We start from the raw sequence: 17,654 nt of genomic DNA, 5'->3' as shown, positions 1-17,654 counted from the left end.
TGTATCGCATACGCTTTGTTTAGGTAATGTTTGTTAAGTCTGACACCTTAATTCCAGTGCCATGTCTGAAATAAAATTACTGTCTTCATATAAGTTTAATCACCTTAGTATATCAAACTGTCATTGTTCAGTACATCCATTATCAACCCATGAACTGCCCGAAGTCTGATTTCATGTCGTGGAAACCTAAGCCGTGTTTTTGTTGTCCAAGCTGGAGCTTGGGATTCGAGGCGTGTCTTGGGGCACTTTGTATCTGTCTGCAAAACAGTCCTAACTACCAGTCTACCATTGTTGGAGCCTCCGGCAGTGTGGGACGGGGACATAACATTTTTTTTTTTTTTCTTTGGCTGATGTTTTTAGATTATTTGCATTTATATAGGTTTGGTCAACAATAAATCATACCAATCAATCAAAAGTCCAAAATGTGACCAGAGAAAGTAGCTAAAATGTCGCCAAGTTGCTAAACGGCGGAAAAAGCAGTCAAGCGACTTCAAAAGTCGCCATATCTAGCGATAAAGTTGGGCCAGATATCGTTTACTATACCTCATACCAATTAATCTGGCCAGGCATGTATGGCAACATTGTTCCCACCGAGATTCTGATTGGCTGGAGGTGGTTGTTCGATTTCGTTGTTGCATAAACCGGTACTCTCTTTATTATCAGATGTGATACTGAATTTGTCGAAAGTACACTTGTCAAAAGCAATAAGATATCCGTTATATACTTAACAACAATGAAATTTTCGTAGGAAGGTAAAGATATGAGTCAACAAAGTATTATAACAGTCCAAGCCAAGGTCAACATTCGAACAATTCCTTTAAATCTCCGATACTCCTTAATATAACAGAAAATTAAGGAAACCTGCTAAATCTAAGCATTGGTATATTACACATTTAAATTATAAGATCAGTCCTCACCTTTAAAACGTACCAAAACTCTGAATAATTAAAAATTCCAATGAAAAGACAAGTTCTGCGGGGAGGGAGGTTTGAAACAATCGTGAAATTCAAAGTTGGCTAAAGGAAAACTATTTCATTGTATCTCCTCTATTATCACAGTAAGGACTGATCTCAAATTTTAAATGTGTTATACCAACGCCTAGATTTAGCAGGTTTCCTTAATTTTCTGTTATATTAAGGAGTGTCGGAGATTTAAAGGAGTTGTTCGAATGCTAACCTTGACTTGGACTGTTATAATACTTTGTTGACTCATATCTCTACCTTCCTACGAAAATTTCATTGTTGTTAAGTATATAACGGATATCTTATTGCTTTTGACGAGTGTACTTTCGACAAATTCAGTATCACATCTGATAATAAAGAGAGTACCGGTTTATGCAACAACGAAATCGAACAACCACCTCCAGCCAATCAGAATCTCGGCGGGAACACTGTTGCCATACATGCCTGGCCAGATTAATTGGTATGAGGTTTAATTGATTGTTATCAATCTGAAACAGTAAAGACGAACCCTATGTTTTCGCAAGATTAGTTTTTTTTTATATTTCTTCAACACCATAAATTAAGTTTGAAGAATTGTTACGTAAGTTACAAGAAGCACAAAAAAAAAAAAAAGTGTGGGGAGACGGGGAGTCTTGCCGTCTCGGATTCCCTGTCCAGAGGATGGTTGCCAGATCCTGGAAGTTTCATCTGAATTTCGAGAAAGCGTGTCATCACTTCCTTGGAAGATTGTACACCCTCGCCAAAACGTATCTGATCACCTGTGCACGATGAATATGGAAATAAGCGGATCTTACCTTGTCATCTCAGAATGGCTGGCATGTCTGACTGTGGAGCAATGCACCCTGAAGTGTTCACACTGGTGGAGGGTGCACTGGTGTATGGAGCAGTAACCACTACTTCCTTAGATACTCAGGGAGCCGTTTTCAGTTACTTCGATCACAAATTAAAAAATGAATGGTGCTTATAGCGTTCGCACAAGATTTTTAAAGAGTGTACAAGTGTTTTTGCAACATTAGTGATGAGAGGAGATGCCACTACATCTCTGTGACACTGAAAAAATGTATTCCATTCAACTTCTTCCTCCCTTTTTGAAATACCTGTCGCCGCCGGACCGACCACCCTACCACCGCCTCACCACCACCCCAGGAGGGCACCACGGAGGGCCGGATCACCGAAAGGTCAACCCGGGACAAGAAGGGCGCCGGTGCTCCCCTGTCCTGAGTCCCTCTGTCACTCAACCGGTCCGACAGAAGCTACGCTGGCAGAAGACACGACCCTGCGGGCGGGGCAGCCTTCACCAGGTTCGGGGTGGGACTGAGCCAGGTCCAGTCCCAAACAACACCGCGGTACCTCCACTGTACGTGCCAGGGAGGGTACGGCCACTGTACACCCCTCAGTTGTTTTCCCCCTGTAGCGCCGCCACAACGGCCACTGTACTTGTGGGGGAAGGAGCGGCCACTGTACGCCATTCAGCTACAGCCACATCTGGAGACGGCCTCGGAGTGTTAGCTATTGAGCGCACTCCGACTGGCAATGGAAGGAGTGGAACCACAATAATGGCCACTGTACGTGTCGGGGAGGGAGCGGCCACTGTATGCCCCTCATCCACTACTTCCTCCTCCTACGGGAGTAACACCACCAGAGTGTTAGCTATTGAGCACACTCCGGCTGGCGAAGGGAGGAGTGGAACTGCGATAACGGCCACTGTACGTGTCGGGGAGGGAGTGGCCACTGTACGTGTCGGGGAGGGAGCGGCCACTGTACGCCCCTCGTCCACTACCTCCTCCTCCTACAGGAGTAACACCATGGTAACAGCCACTGTACGTGCCGGGGAAGAAGCGCCCACTGTACGCCCTTCAGTTACTTCCTGTGAGGCAGGCAGACCCACGGTAATGGCCACTGTATGTGCCGGGGAGGGAGCGGCCACTGTACGCCCCTCATCTGCCTCTTCCTCCTTCGGGAGCAGCACCGCCACAACGGCCACTGTATGTGTGGGGGAAGAAGCAGCCACTGTACGCCCTTCAGCTGTGGACCCTGGGGATTACGGAACCGCCACAACGGCCACTGTACATGTGGGAGAAAGAGCGGCCACTGTACGCCCCTCATCCGTGATTCCTGAGGTCCTCCCGGAGAAGGAGGTCCCTTGCACGGCCGGCCTTTCACCTCTCGGCTGCGTGGGACGCCCCTCTCTTACTCCCTCCAGGTGTGGTTCCCCGGAGCTGCTGCCGGAGTGGTGGCGCAGCCCTGTGTCGGTCCTGCCGCCTACCCCTGGTCAGCCCCAGTCCCTGACGGACGCCAGACAGAAGAGATGCCACAGTCTGCCCCTGACGGTGCCCCTCCCTACAGGCGACTGCACGACCCAGGCTCCCAGACCGGACCGGCGGGCCCCAGAGCCAGGCCGTTTGGGCTCCACTCCCCCACGGCTCTCTGCCCGGAATAAGAGGCGACAGGCCCGCCTCCTGCAGTTGTTCGGCCCCAGGTCGGAGGGCCTCCCTGCACCCCACCGACGAGGCTCCAGCACAAGGGCCTCTCAGGTCAAGGCCCCCAGACGGGAGAGCCTCCCTGCACCCCCCTGACAAAGAAGGCCCAGGCAGTGACACCCCTACGGGTAATGCAGTGTCTCCTGCAGGAGGGCTCCCCAGTAGAGCCCCCTCCCACGCCCGAGCGCCTCCTATGTTAAGCCCAGGAAACAAGGGCAAGTAGTGACTTTAACGCATCTCGTGTGCCTTGAAAAACCACAGAGACGGTAGTGAACACTGACAGTGAATGAGAGAGGCCAGAATAATATAAGTGACACACAGTGAGACAAATACCCAGGCAGAACAGAAAATACTAGTGAGCACGGGCACAGAGACATACGGAAACGGTAAGAGCGCAAGGAAAAGCCAAAGGTCTGTGAACAGAGTGTCTCCGCGACTAAGTAACTATCCCGAGTGTCGCGACTCGCGGTCTGACAAGTTATAGTAATACTCACTCTCTCGACCCCTGGCCCTCTTTACCCTTAGTGCATCTGGCTGAGACTATTAAATGCTAATTCTGCCTATGGACATAATACGGGTATATAGAAATTACAACTCACCACCGATGTATAACTGCACAACTCGACCCCTGGCCCTCTTTACCCTTAGTGCATCTGGCTGAGACTATTAAATGCTAATTCTGCCTATGGACATAATACGGGTATATAGAAATTACAACTCACCACCGATGTATAACTGCACAACTCCACTCTGCCTGTGCTGTGTGTGATACATTATATTGGGAAGCTAACTCTGTAAACCTGTCTCCATCATATCCTGTAACTCTTTGTTTATATATTGTAACAGTGTATTGAAATAAGCCAATAGATGTGTTAAGGTGTACTGCCTAGTTTTTATGCCCTGTTCCTTTGCAAGTGTTTTAATTCCGGTCCGGAAATAGGACCCCGCTCAATCGCGGGCGTTTTTAGGACGAGAAGTCGGACTAAAAACATCCCGCATAACACTTTTCAAAACAACTATAGCAGTCTTCCAGGTAAGGCCACAAGACTTTATCCAGATAAAAGTAAGTCCCAGATGAGTCACCAATCTGAGACTGTGTGCTAATACTCCCAATATTAGCCCTCTCATGGTTACAGCAGCTCTAGTATTGTAACAGAGGTAAGGACAGGCGACTTTATTCCGTTAAAAAAGAATCCTATGAACCTGAGTCTTTACAGTGGTAGTTAACCCTCTACTGATCGGAACAACTCAAGTATTCTAATCCAGCAAACCCTACACGACTTTATTCTGTTAAGAGTAAATTCAAAGAGCCTGAGTGTAAAGAGTATTTTTTAAGAAACACGAACGAGTCTAGGTATCTCTTCCCACTCAAAAATACGCGACAAATATTTGAATTCAGCACTTATTTAACACTATTAACACTATCTATGTATTGTCAGACACCATAATCCCGTAAGGGGTGGCCATTTGACTTTGAGTTGTTTTACGGGGAGGGGCACTAACTCTCCACCAACCCACTTGTTGACACATTGAGAGCACGTATGGTTTGGTTATATGGTTACCACCCAGCGTTGTAAATGGTTTCTTGACTTACAGGAAACCATTTGGCTTGTCACTCAATGTAAAGCCACCTGAAAAGGAAAGAAAAGCAATAACAAGTGACAGAAAAGATAGCTGAAATGGGAAGAGAGGAGGGCAGGCACACAAAAGAATGATAAAGGTTGGGGAAGAAGTAGGCAGCACTACATCAAGTGAGTGGATGATGGTCGCCACCATCTACCACTCTTAACACGATGATGTTTTATTTCGCTATCTTCACTTTTCTTTTCCCAAGTCTACCAGAACACAATGGTAGAAAAAAAAAAAAAAACGAACGCTATATGAAACCCATCCGGTGTGAAGAACGTATTCTGCGGTGAATAAAATAGTCGGGAGATAACACGATTAGAAGAGAAAATGTCATCATCCAATTCTTGTGTTAAACATTGCACCACAATGACGCATTATTTAACTGTTGCTATCTCCAGGGGATATTACTGAGTCTGACGGAAAGGTAAGATACAAACTTCGTTAGCCCAGTCATTAATAGACAAGATGCTGTAGAAGGACGCCTTCATGTGGTGGCACTGATAAAATTGAGCAATTCATCTGCCCTATTATACATGCCATCTCCCACCCCATCCCTTAACCCGGTAACTGCTCTATACCGCCTGGGCTGTTCCGAGTGCGACTGCTCAATACATCCCTGGCTGCGCAGGTGAATTTCGAATATAGTGCCATGGTGACCAAGGCCGACCCACGCAAGCATGTTTGAGCCTTCAAAACCGAAACCGAAAAAGAAAACGAAAACCATACATTCCAATACGGAATCAGACACTTCGATGTTCATCCATGGCATTACCAAGGTAAATATTGAGCTAATATTTCTTTACTACATACTTTGGCATGTGTTCTCTCAATTCCTAAGACAAAATTTGGCCTTTGGAAAATTTCATTTTTACCCCTATATCTGCGCACCACGGACACCTCCAAGAAACCGCCATGCGCAGTTAACAGGTTAAAAGAAAGCTGTGGATAATGGCATCTTCAGCCTGCAGTATACCGGGTTCACGTTTCACATGAACCAGAGGCTACAACAACAACAACAACTACTACCACTACTACTTCTACTACTACTACTGCGACTACTACTACTACTACTACGACTACTACTACTGCAACTGCTACTACTACTACTACTACTACTGCGACTACTACTACTACTACTATTACTACTACTACTATAATACCACCACCGGTACTACTGACAGAGATCCTTTTGAAGTTGAATGTATGGAAATAGCCTCACTATCCCCCTCCAGTCTATGATGTGCTTGGTACTGTATTCTTGCTATCACCAGATATACTCTTTTTTTTCCACGTATTAGTTATAAGCAGAGCCTATTAACAACTTTATCAACGGGTTCTCCTACACTGAACCAAATCGTCTCGTTGCAGAAATAACAACAAATTTATGTCCCTGGACGGAAGGGGTTTAAATGGAAAAAGATGTATATCCATCTTCCACTCCATGACAGGATATGAGTGGAGGCAGGCTAAATTATACTGTGTTTACTTCAGCTTATTCTCAAATTGCCATCTCTCTTAAATGATGAGTTGCTTTAAAGATTAACACAAGAATACGATACCAGTTACGAAGTTCTATAAGAAGGAAGAAAAGCCACTGTATTAATCTGTCATTGAGCTACAGGAAATATATTGCAAAATGATAAAAATCAGGGCCAAGGTAGGGTGAAAACAACAACAGAGGATGACAGCTCTTTTCTATATATACTGTATATATTTTTTTAAATAGCAGATAACCATCATTTACAACAAGTACACAGAACGAAATTCATAGCCCGATGATCTAACCTAGGAGTGGAATTTTCAAACATTTTGACGACTGCTTCCCTGTTGTAACTTATCCTTGTTTTTCTACTGGAAGATATTTACGACTGCTTCCCTGTCGTAATATATTTACAGATATTTACTAATATTCCCTGTCGTAACTTATACTGATAGGAGGCTATTTACAACTGATTTTTCTGCTGTAACACTTTTTTTACAGGAAGATATTTACGACTGCTTCCCTGTTGTAACCTATACTTTTTACAGGAAAATATTTACGATCGCTTCCCTGTCGTAACTTATACTTGTTTTAATAGAAAGAACTAAAGACCAAAGATTATTCTGCACTCTTCTTTCCATTTCTCGGTTACAGTCTGAGTGTCTTTTGAGTCTACCATCGCCACCCCCCAACATGGCAGCTTATCCCTGCTCACAGTAGTTCACACACACATCAACAAAGGTATCCACATTACCCCTCTCACGTCGACATACTAAGGTTAGGGGACCGTAGATTCGTCAGTTAGGAAGGTTTTCCGGCATGTTATTCGTTTTTTTTTTTTCTTTTTTTTAATTACAGCTTGCTATTTTCCTGTGTGCTTTTATACGTAATGCAGATATAAATGTGATATATGACAGTTGAAGTAATAGTTGTTGCAATCTCAGACTCATATGAATAAGAACCCAGCTGACTGCAGACTGAGTTTTCCTCCTACTCCATTCCACTATCCTCTTTCCGGGGGACAGGAAGGGAGTTGAGGGACGTTTGCAAAACCAGGCAGCAAAGTCGACCAGTTACACCAATGCCACCACGAGAAGGCGGCCCTCTCCAGCACCGTGATATACTCGTAACTATTAACATTAATGAACACGTATAGGAGATGCTACAGCGCCGTGAATTGTTCAGCTTTAAGTGTTCCTGCTAAATACTGAAACTGTATACTGTGAAGATTAAAAAAAAAAAAAAATCGGTCAGACTTTAACCCTCTCATAGGTCCTCCAGTGGGTCGAAGTTCGGTAAAACTGCTGCATCTTCAAAATAAGTTCAGTTTTAGTTTCAACGCTTGGGAATAATTCTTACACTTAGGTTATTTCTGTCTGCTTTGTTTTACAATATCGCGATCATTTAATCTTCTTCATTACCCCGACTTTTTTTTTTTTTTTATTTTATACTTGCCAGTTTCGGACTATTTATTCAGCTTGGGAGAGTGCCGTAATAATGAAGGGATTAATGATTGCTATATAAAATCAATGCAGGTCAAGCAAGAAGAACGAGCATTCAGAGAATGCAACACACACAATACGAGTACATTTGGCCTAAGAGTCGGACATTTGGTCTTGTCCTGTGATCCTTACCTTCGACCAAGGTCAAGGCATGGATAAAGGCAAAGCTGAAGTAATTCGATTAGAGAGAGAGAGAGAGAGAGAGAGAGAGTTAGCATAATAAATCAAGGCACATGGACATGGCAACACCATCCCTATGTTACCCGTTCTGTGATACAGGTCGTACACAGGAATTCGATGGTTAGATAGAAATACAGACACAGATATACCGATGATCGACGGTTGTGTGGATGACCGGACAGGACGGTAGTTACAGATGTACGGATGGATGAACAGATAGATGAAACTGCAATAGGCAGAGCGCTTGTCGGCTGGATCCGATTGACTGCTTAGTTTTCACGGCCGTGTTGGCAGTCATATGTCTGTTTAGTTTTCACCGGCATGTAGGCAGTTAATTGGAGAAATTTTTCACGCTTCAATGCGTTGCACAGGATGGGTCTAGGATGTTAAAAATTGCATTGCCAGATGCGCCAGACGTTTCTCTTCAATTTGGTTAAAAAAAAAAAAAAATCGATTTTCGAAATTTGAAAAAATGGTACCGGGGCCAGCCACTGGGTTCCGACGATTTCCGGACCCACGACCATTGAGGGGTTTCAACCCCCCACCCAGACCAGGGCCTTTGACCGATTTTGATGAAAAACATTAGGCTTCCAGGGTTTATGTTTATCTGTCTTCTGATTTTTTTTTTTTTTTCCAGAATGATTGGCGCAAAATTGTGACCTGTAGAGTACAGACAAACAGACAGACAAACATACGGAACTGACCAACAGCTTCCCAAATCGAAAGATGCCGGCATGCAATGAAATGAAGACATATATACATATACAGATGATGTCTGGATGGATGGACAAGTGAATAGAAAGACTAGGATACAGAGGAGATGGATGGATAGCGACACAGAAAGAAAAACAGTTACAGAAAATATGGCTGGATGGACGGATGACGACAGAAATTTCAGTAGCATACACAGGCATACGATATGACTGGACTGACATGATTAAACAAAGACAGAAACAGGTTAACATAATTATATACACAGACTATGGGTGGGTGGATGGATGGATGGATGGATGAGAAACAGACATAAAGAAAAACATGCACAAAAAATATTAATGGCTAGATGGACGAATGGACAACAAATATATAAAGAAAACATACATACACGGATAGATGAATGGATGGATGGAAAGGCAAATGGACAAAAAGCGACAAATGGACGGATGGACGAATAGACGGAGAGATACACAGACTATATAGACACAGAGATCTACTTACCTATGCAGCAGAAGGGCCGCTTTGCGTATTTCATCCTGCCACAGAACCCCTGGTACCTGGAGCGACATCCTGAAGACCACAACCTGAGGGAGACGGTGAGTGAATGAGGCTTAGGTCATTTGCAGGTAAAACGGGGAGGCTAATAAGGCTCTTATTCTACGGGAAAACTGGGACTCCGTAAAAAAAAAAAAAAAAAAAAAAAAAAAAAAATCTGCCATTATGACGGGTGTGCAGTCAATGTGTTGTTTGTTGTTTTTAGAGGGTGGGGATAATGATGATGGATAACAGGAGTATTAACACCCACAACCCAATGAGTTATCATCATCATCATTATCATCATCACGACGATCAATATTTGAAGGGACGAGGTGAGTGGCTCTGTAGTGAATGAGTTAATGAAGGCTATTTCTCACCCCTCCGGTACGGAATGTCTCTCCTAAGCTAATTCAAGTCTTCTAAAGTTAGGAAAAATAAACTATAAACGATGTCACTGTATGGACTGAGTTAACAGATCTCTCGGGATCGTGCTGCATAGTCAAAGAAACAACGGTCTTCCCAGTTCCGTCTGAAGAAAACTTACAACTGGCGAAATACTATGAAGACCCTATCTCTATTAGTGTGTGTTTCAGATGGTTCGATTTTTCCGCCATGCATCTGTCAGACTTTGAGAGGATACTTGTGTCTATCTGAACGTGGCTTTGGATTATTTCCCAACACCACGCCCATAGCAATTTATTCCCCGCTTAACACCTCCGTATATTCTTGTGCGTTACTGACGCAAACCATACCTTTACTGAAACGATCCAAACAGCATACTGTACAAGAAAATGTTCAGGTGCAACATGCAAAATAAATCGTTAAGAATACATTAACCTAACTCCTTAATTGCGATGACGTATTTCGTAATTATTCTTGCTAGTACCATCAGCCTTTGTGCATATTTTTAGAAGAGAATAATCGAACAGAAGGGGTTAGATATTGCCTAAATTAACCTCATTACCAGGATGGATCCCACCCTAACTCGAATAAAAATCAACCAGAAATACCCAGAATCAAGATGTTAGTGAGAGACGCCTTCATCTGGTGGCACTGAGGTAACCGGGCAACTAAACTGCTTGGTTATACAAACGTCCTTCAATCATTTCCGTGTCCCCTGAGAGGAGGATGGTGAAATGAGGGAAGAGGGTCACTTAAGCATACATTCCACAGGGTCGACGCTTCAGATGAACCTGGGGCTACAAGAAGAAGTCAATACTACGATGAACCTTTTAATATTTTAACTTTCTCCAACCAGACAATTTTATTCAGCTTACGAAAGACTCTGGGTGTAAAGGGGCTGACGAAGGTTATATTTTGCTTCTCGTTCAAAAAGTCCATGCAAACTAAATATACCCATATTATGTTAGCAAGAAAACAGTTTAAAGTGCGCCACTATTTTAAAAAGGCTAGCAAAGTAATCGAGGGCCGAATATCGCGTGCCCAAACAGAATCCACAGACTTGTAACCTTATAATAACAGCGTCTCATCATTAAGCGACCCTGCACCCACCTATTCTAATGCAGTTTTCTCGTGTAATCCGACTAACGGGCTGCCAGGGATTAAATCACCTGGTAATTAGGGCTAACTATCCTGGTCCACTCTTTATTTTTATTTCTATCTCGCCCGGCTTTTGTGCTGTGCCGGGTTGGAGAAAGAGAGAGAGAGAGAGAGAGAGAGATAGTGTGTGTGTGTGTGTGTGTGTGTGTGTGTGTGTGTGTGTGTGTGTGTGTGTGTGTGTGTGTGTGTGTGTGTGTGTGTGTGTGTGTGTGTGTTCTTACCTAATTGTATCTTTACAGGAATGAGTCGAAGTTCGTACTGTTCCGTGTCTTAAACCATTTTTATGGTATATATCCTTAAATTTATGAATTGTTTTGGCGCACACTATTTCATTCGGTAGTGCATTCCACTGATCAATTGCCCTATTTGGGAAACTAAATTTACTTACGTCTTTATCGCCTCTCTTTTTATGCAGTTTTTTGCAGTGTCCTCTTGCTGATGCATCCCCATAGGTTATGTAATCTGTTATGTCTATTTTCTCCTTCCCTGATATGCATTTATATAGCATAATCATTTCTCCTCTTTTCCTTCTCTCCTGTAGTGTAGCTAGATTCAGTTTCTCTAGCCTTTCTTCGTAGCTTAGATCCCTTAAGCTTGGTACCCATCTTCTAGCGGCCCTCTGAATTTTTTCAATCTTATCTATGTGTTTTTTGAGATGAGGAATCCAGACTACTGACGCATACTCCACAGTTGGTCTGATGAATGATGTTATTATCTTTCTTAGCATGTCTTCATTTATGTATGTGAATGCTACTCTTACATTTGCAAGCAGTGTATGCATGTTCCGTACCTTCTCACTGATGTGGTCAGCCGGAGATAGTCTGTTATTGATAATCACACCTAGGTCCTTCTCTCTTTCTGAGGTCTTTTTCCACTTTTACCAATCTTGATTACATGACACTTTTCCACATTGAATTCCATTTGCCATGTATTGCTCCATTCATGAAGTTTATTTAATTCTTCTTGTAGCTTTTTACAATAGTCTGCGTTAGTAATTCTCCTTTGTATTGTTGCATCACAAGTAAACATATTTAAATAGCTTTCATTTCCAATGTTGCTATCTATATCATTTATATACACTAAAACATAATTGGTGCCAGCACTGAGCCCTGTGGAACTCTGCTAGTTACTTCCCTCCATGGTGAGTAATTTCCCCTTAATACTGTTCTCATTTCCCTTTTTCTGAGAAAATCTTGCATCCAACAATACAGTTTGCCTCGGATTCCTCCTTGATGGTACAGTTTCCATATAAGTCTTTGGTGCGGTACTCTGTTATAGTGATGTATCGGATACCAAATTTTAGAGCTCCACGGAGGCGGAGGCGGAGCCGGATATCTATTTCTCATAAAATGCGGTTCCGGATAATACTGCGGAGGTTAAGATATTAATTTTTACGGACGCGGACAAAACTGCGGATTATTTTTACCTCCATGTCCGCGGCTGTGGACGCGGACACGGATTTTTTTTTACACATTATGAAATAGTATTGGCTTTAGTCCAGATATGCCTATATACTAACATAGCACGTGTAACTATTGCGACAGAGAGAGAGAGAGAGAGAGAGAGAGAGAAGAGGAACAATGAGAGACGGAGGGAGGAAGATAGCTAATAGAGAAAAAAACAGAAAGAGGAAGAGGGACTGGTAGGTGAGAGGAACGGAGAGGAGAGTTGTGGATGAAAAGGTGAGAGAAAAAGAATTACGACAAAAAGAGAAAGGAGAAATATTGGATGGGTGGAGATCAGCGACCTCTGCGGTTCTTTGATGCGGAGGCGGATTATTATGCGGAGCTTTTATTATCTGAAAACGCGGTGGCGGAAAATGATGCAGAGCTTTTGTTGTCTGAAGACGTGGACGCGGATAGTAAGTAATGCGAACATTATTTCACTGTGGAGCCTCCGCGGAGGCAGAGGTGGAGGTGGATAGCCGATACATCACTACTCAGTTAAATGCTTTCTTGAAATCTAAATAGATACTGTCCACTCATCCTTCTCTTTTCTGTAATGTTACTGTTACTCTATCACAGTAGCTCAACAGATTAGTAACACATGATTTTCCTTTTCTAAAACGAAACTGTCTTTCCGTTATCATATAGTGTTCTTCTAGGTAATTTATCCAAACTTTTCTTATCAGCTTTTCTAATACCTTACTTACAACACTGGTTAGTGATACTGGTCGGTAGCTGAGTGGATTTTGTCTATTCCTTTTCTTGAATAAGGGAACAATGATTGCTTTCTTCCAAATAACAGGTAAAGATAATGGTTTACTTAACTCCTTTGCACATTCATGTAGCACCCAACATGAAATTTCATCAGGACCATTTGCTTTTCCTTTGTCCAATTTACTTAACTCCTCCTGTATTTCTTTTTCTGATATTTGTATATCTGCTAATATATGTGGGCATGCATGTTCCGTATCATCCCTCTCAAAATTATTTTCTTCTGTAAAAACTGATTGGAAGTTCTTATTTAGTGCTTCACAAATATCCTTCTCTTGTTTATAGGTGATCTCATCCGTAATGGATTGTATTTTATCTTTTACTTTGGTTTTGCTTCGGATGTAGCTGTAAAATAGCTTCGGTTGATCACTACTTTTACAGTAATCCCTCCACTATCCGATGTAATAGAGCCAAAGGCATGTCCGGAAAGTGGTCCCGTCCGAATAGTGGGCCCCAGCCTCCTGGACTTGTACTTATGGACCCTAACTCAGAAAAACACCTATACAACTCCCTCTGGACATGCACAGCACCTATTTAAGACCCAAATCACACCAATAAGGGACATAAAGACTGAAATAAATGCAAAAGCACCATAAAATGAGGTTTTAGAGGTGAGGTTATACAATATTAAACATTCTGGGTACTTTTAACATGTCCCTGGCTCCTGGACTGGTAGGTATGGACCCTAACCTAGCCTAACTCAGAAAAACACCTCCCTACTGCACATCCATAGCACCTAAGACCCTATTCACACCAATAAGGGACATAAAAGAGTGAAATGAGGTTAGAGGTAAGTACAGTATGGAAAATACAGTACCATATGAAATACTCTGGGTACTAGCAAGTCCCTGGCCATCTTGATAAATAACCCACCTCCTCTCAGACTCTGACTGTAAGAAGGAGTTCCTGAAGCACCTGCAGTACACTGTACATGAAGTCTTGCACTGAACTTAGTCATTTGCACTCAGAATTCCATTCTCTTAACACTGCACACTCTTGTCTTACTTGCGCTCCATTGTACCTTAATGAAATAAGTGTTGCACTCTGCACTTAAAGTCTTTCCGCTCATAAATCCATTTTCTAAACATAACACACTCTAGTTAATTTATGCTACATTGAAAGTCAATCAGATCAGTGCCTTTTCACTCAGAATTCTAATTTCTTAACACTATGCACTGTTTTTTTTCACTGCACAACACTGTAAATTCCCGTGTGGTCTAGTGGAGAAGTTCTAGCCGTTTAATCACTGTCAAAGTCTGAGAGTAGCTGTTGCAGGTGACCTAGGGATGCGTCGCTGGGTCATGGTGATAGAGTACCCACTGCAGACGACTCTGAGGAGAGGCACAAACTCATGTTGAGTGGCGACTCCACCGTGCCTGATGTGCTGGGCTGTGACTCGGAGGATGAGGGCCTGTATTGGGGAGGCAATGGAGTGGAGCCAGGGCTGGGCACAGCGGGGGTCACGGGCCTGAAAAAGTTGTCAATGGTTGATTGACACAAGGAACGACGATTTTAACGATTAATGATGCGCTGCCTGAAAGCGGGCACTTCCTCCACAAGTCCCAAGGGCCCCATCTCCCATTCGCAGTCCAGGTGCTCAAGGTAGTCCAGAACGAACTCAATGTGTTCCCGGAGTGCGCTCAGCTTGGGGATGGCTGGGGCAGTGTCACACTGAGAGAAGTCCACATCACTGTCGCCGTCCTCATCAGATTCTTCTAGCTGGGTACTGGCACCTGCAACTGAAGATGCGATCTCGATATCACACATGGTCTGATACCCAGGATCCCCCTCGTTGTCATCCCACCACTCACGCACTTCGTCCACATCAACATCGTCCCCATGCGCACGTAGACATGCATGGAAGTCATCCACGTCAACACCTAGGAAATCGTGCTCCACATCCGTTCCGAGAAGTAGACAAGACCAACCACTTTCTAGAGTCTTGACAGGGACTTCCTTCCAGCACTGGCCAAGGCCGTCTTGATTTGAACAGGCCCGGGTCTCCCGCCAATATCTGACTGTGACGTCACAATCGGTGGCCATTGTATTATTCCACCAGCCCACCCGCCACGTTATAAACAGTGAGGTACGCCTGCAATTCATCCACTTATTTCAAATTTTTCCTCTCTCCCATCTGGATTTCGTTCACGGTAAGCCATAAACGTATTAATAAATATGTATACCCATATTAGAATGCATGAAAAGCATCATTGCGCTTACTCAAAGCATTTTAAATGAGAAATTAGAGGTATCAGACTGTCAACAGTGGATATCTTCTAGTAAAGTAGTTCTGGTAATACGTTAGGCAACGAAATTACAACAGCCTAAGTTTCTCAGTGTTCTTTATTAACTGTGCATAATATATTTTGGTGGATCACAGTCGTACTGAGATGTTAATTTGGTTACTGATGCCTTCATTCCATGCCAAATAACCTAGGCTACTCAATGGTAGCTTGATTTATTCTTTTAATTCTATGTATTCAGTGAAATATCTAGGTAACAAGGATATCAACAGAAAAGTATAGGCCTAGCCTAGGATAAGAAGAAACATTTATAAGCCCAGCCCAAGCCAAGCAAAAACATTTATGGGCCTTGTCTAGGGAGGAAGAAACGTATAGGCCTAGCCCATGCCAAGAAAAATGTGCATAGGCCAAGGCCAAGCCAGGAAAAATGTGCACAGGCCTAGCCTAGGCCAAGAAGAAATGTGTATGGGTCTGTCCAAAGCAAAATGTAATGCCTTTGCCTAAATCTTATGCCTAAAAGATAAGAAGAGTTGTTAGCTAAATATGAATTTTAGCCAGGCCGGAGTATATTTTATTGATAGGCTACTCATGTTTCCTATAGTTTGATGAGAGGGACTTGAAAAGAGATGTGCGCCGGTTAGAGCACAAACAGAAATGAAAATATGATACAAGTAAACTTATTTAAAGGACAAATATCAGTTTGGTAAAACTGCTGTTGGGTAAGTCTTTAATACCCATTATTTTGTATATAATTAATTTAGTCCCCATTACAGTTAGGTAAAGTTGTTGCACTGTTTTATGGTAGAAGCTGTTAGATGGATGATAAACTAATCTGACCTTACCTCACACGGAAAGGAGAAAAAAAAAAATACCGATGACTGGAATATAGTTATATACCAATATCCTTATATAATTATATACGGTAGCTATATTTACCTATACCTAGCCTAAGAAAAAAAAGGCACATTATATATGCGATGCAATTCAATGGTAGATAGAAGCTTAACCTATTCAATAATGGTTGATTATGTATATACGTATAGTGTCTATATTTTCTTCCTTTGGTGTACTGTTTCTGCTTTCTTCAGCAATTCAGTTTTTTACATGTGTAGGTTATTTATACCTTATTTTTCAAATTCCCCGGGAATTCATGCAGATTTATTGTTAATAGATGCATTAAAAACAGTAAAGTGGACATAATATTGGGTTTATTCAAGTGGGCTTATTCAAAATCCAGGTGCACAAAAGGTGGGCCAACGACGTTGTTGCCAACCTGGATTTGCGTGTATTATTTTACCGTGCAAGTAACAGTTATTTTCTGTTTGTACAGTGATAAATAATCTTTACACAGACAGGTATTCTATTATCTTATAAAAGTTGCATCTGAACACATCTACTCATTGCAATGTTTTAGGCCTAATTCGGGAACATTGTAATTTTTAATGTTTATCATAAAAATAAATAATTACTAATATTAGTAGTAACACCAATAATCAGCGATAAATAATAATGGCCATACATAAGTAAGCAAATATTAAATGTGTATGCGTGAGAGAAAGGCAAAGGCAGGGGAAATTGTGGCCACCGCCTGTGACGTCATCAGTCTCTCCTCCGGGCCTGTATATCAAGAAGGCCTTGCACTGGCCCAGTTGTAGATTGCAAACTTGATGTTGTAGCGGCGAAGGTTTTCCAAAGTCCGCTGGCCTCGCGTGTCCCGTCCCTCCCTGCGCTCGTCCTCGTTCTCGATAACTACCATCACCTAGTCCAGGAACTTCCTTCGGTACAGCCTCTTCGTTGCCACGATCACTCCTTGGTCCATTGGTTGGATGAAAGCAGTAGTATTAGGTGGCAGAAACAGGCACCTAATGTGGCCATTCTCAGCCATCAAGTCCTTGTCGCACGGGTGAGCAGGTGCATTGTCGAGGAGAAGGAGGGCCTTTACCTGGTCGTGTGGGATTCCCAGTTTCTCCGTCTGGTAATGGATGACCTCCTTGACGAAATGGCGGTGGAACCAGTCTTTGAAGATCTGGGCAGTGAACCATGCCTTCAAGGAATGGTACCAAACGACAGGAAGGACATCCATCACCCCATGAAGACACCAAGGCTGCTTTGCACGGCCAACAATAACGGGTTTCAGCCGGTGCATGCCGT

The 17,654-nt window shown here is 42.9% G+C and overlaps 1 protein-coding gene across 1 annotated transcript in view; it reads right to left on the bottom strand.

Annotated features, from left to right (window-relative positions):
- LOC145395049 (potassium voltage-gated channel subfamily KQT member 1-like) overlaps nt 1-17,654 on the bottom strand; it is a 1,161,165-nt gene that overhangs the window by 689,905 nt on the left and 453,606 nt on the right. The window contains exon 4 of the mRNA XM_080268799.1: nt 9,449-9,531. Within this exon, the coding sequence (XP_080124925.1) occupies nt 9,449-9,531 (83 nt within the window). The remainder of the gene's footprint in view (nt 1-9,448; nt 9,532-17,654) is intronic.

Source organism: Coenobita brevimanus, chromosome 29 (genome assembly GCF_032717465.1).
Source record: "Coenobita brevimanus isolate Jiangsu-jjx chromosome 29, ASM3271746v2, whole genome shotgun sequence".
Lineage (NCBI taxonomy): Eukaryota > Metazoa > Arthropoda > Malacostraca > Decapoda > Coenobitidae > Coenobita > Coenobita brevimanus.
The sequence above is the reverse complement of the archived record's forward strand: the minus strand, read 5'-3'. Positions and strand labels throughout refer to the sequence as shown.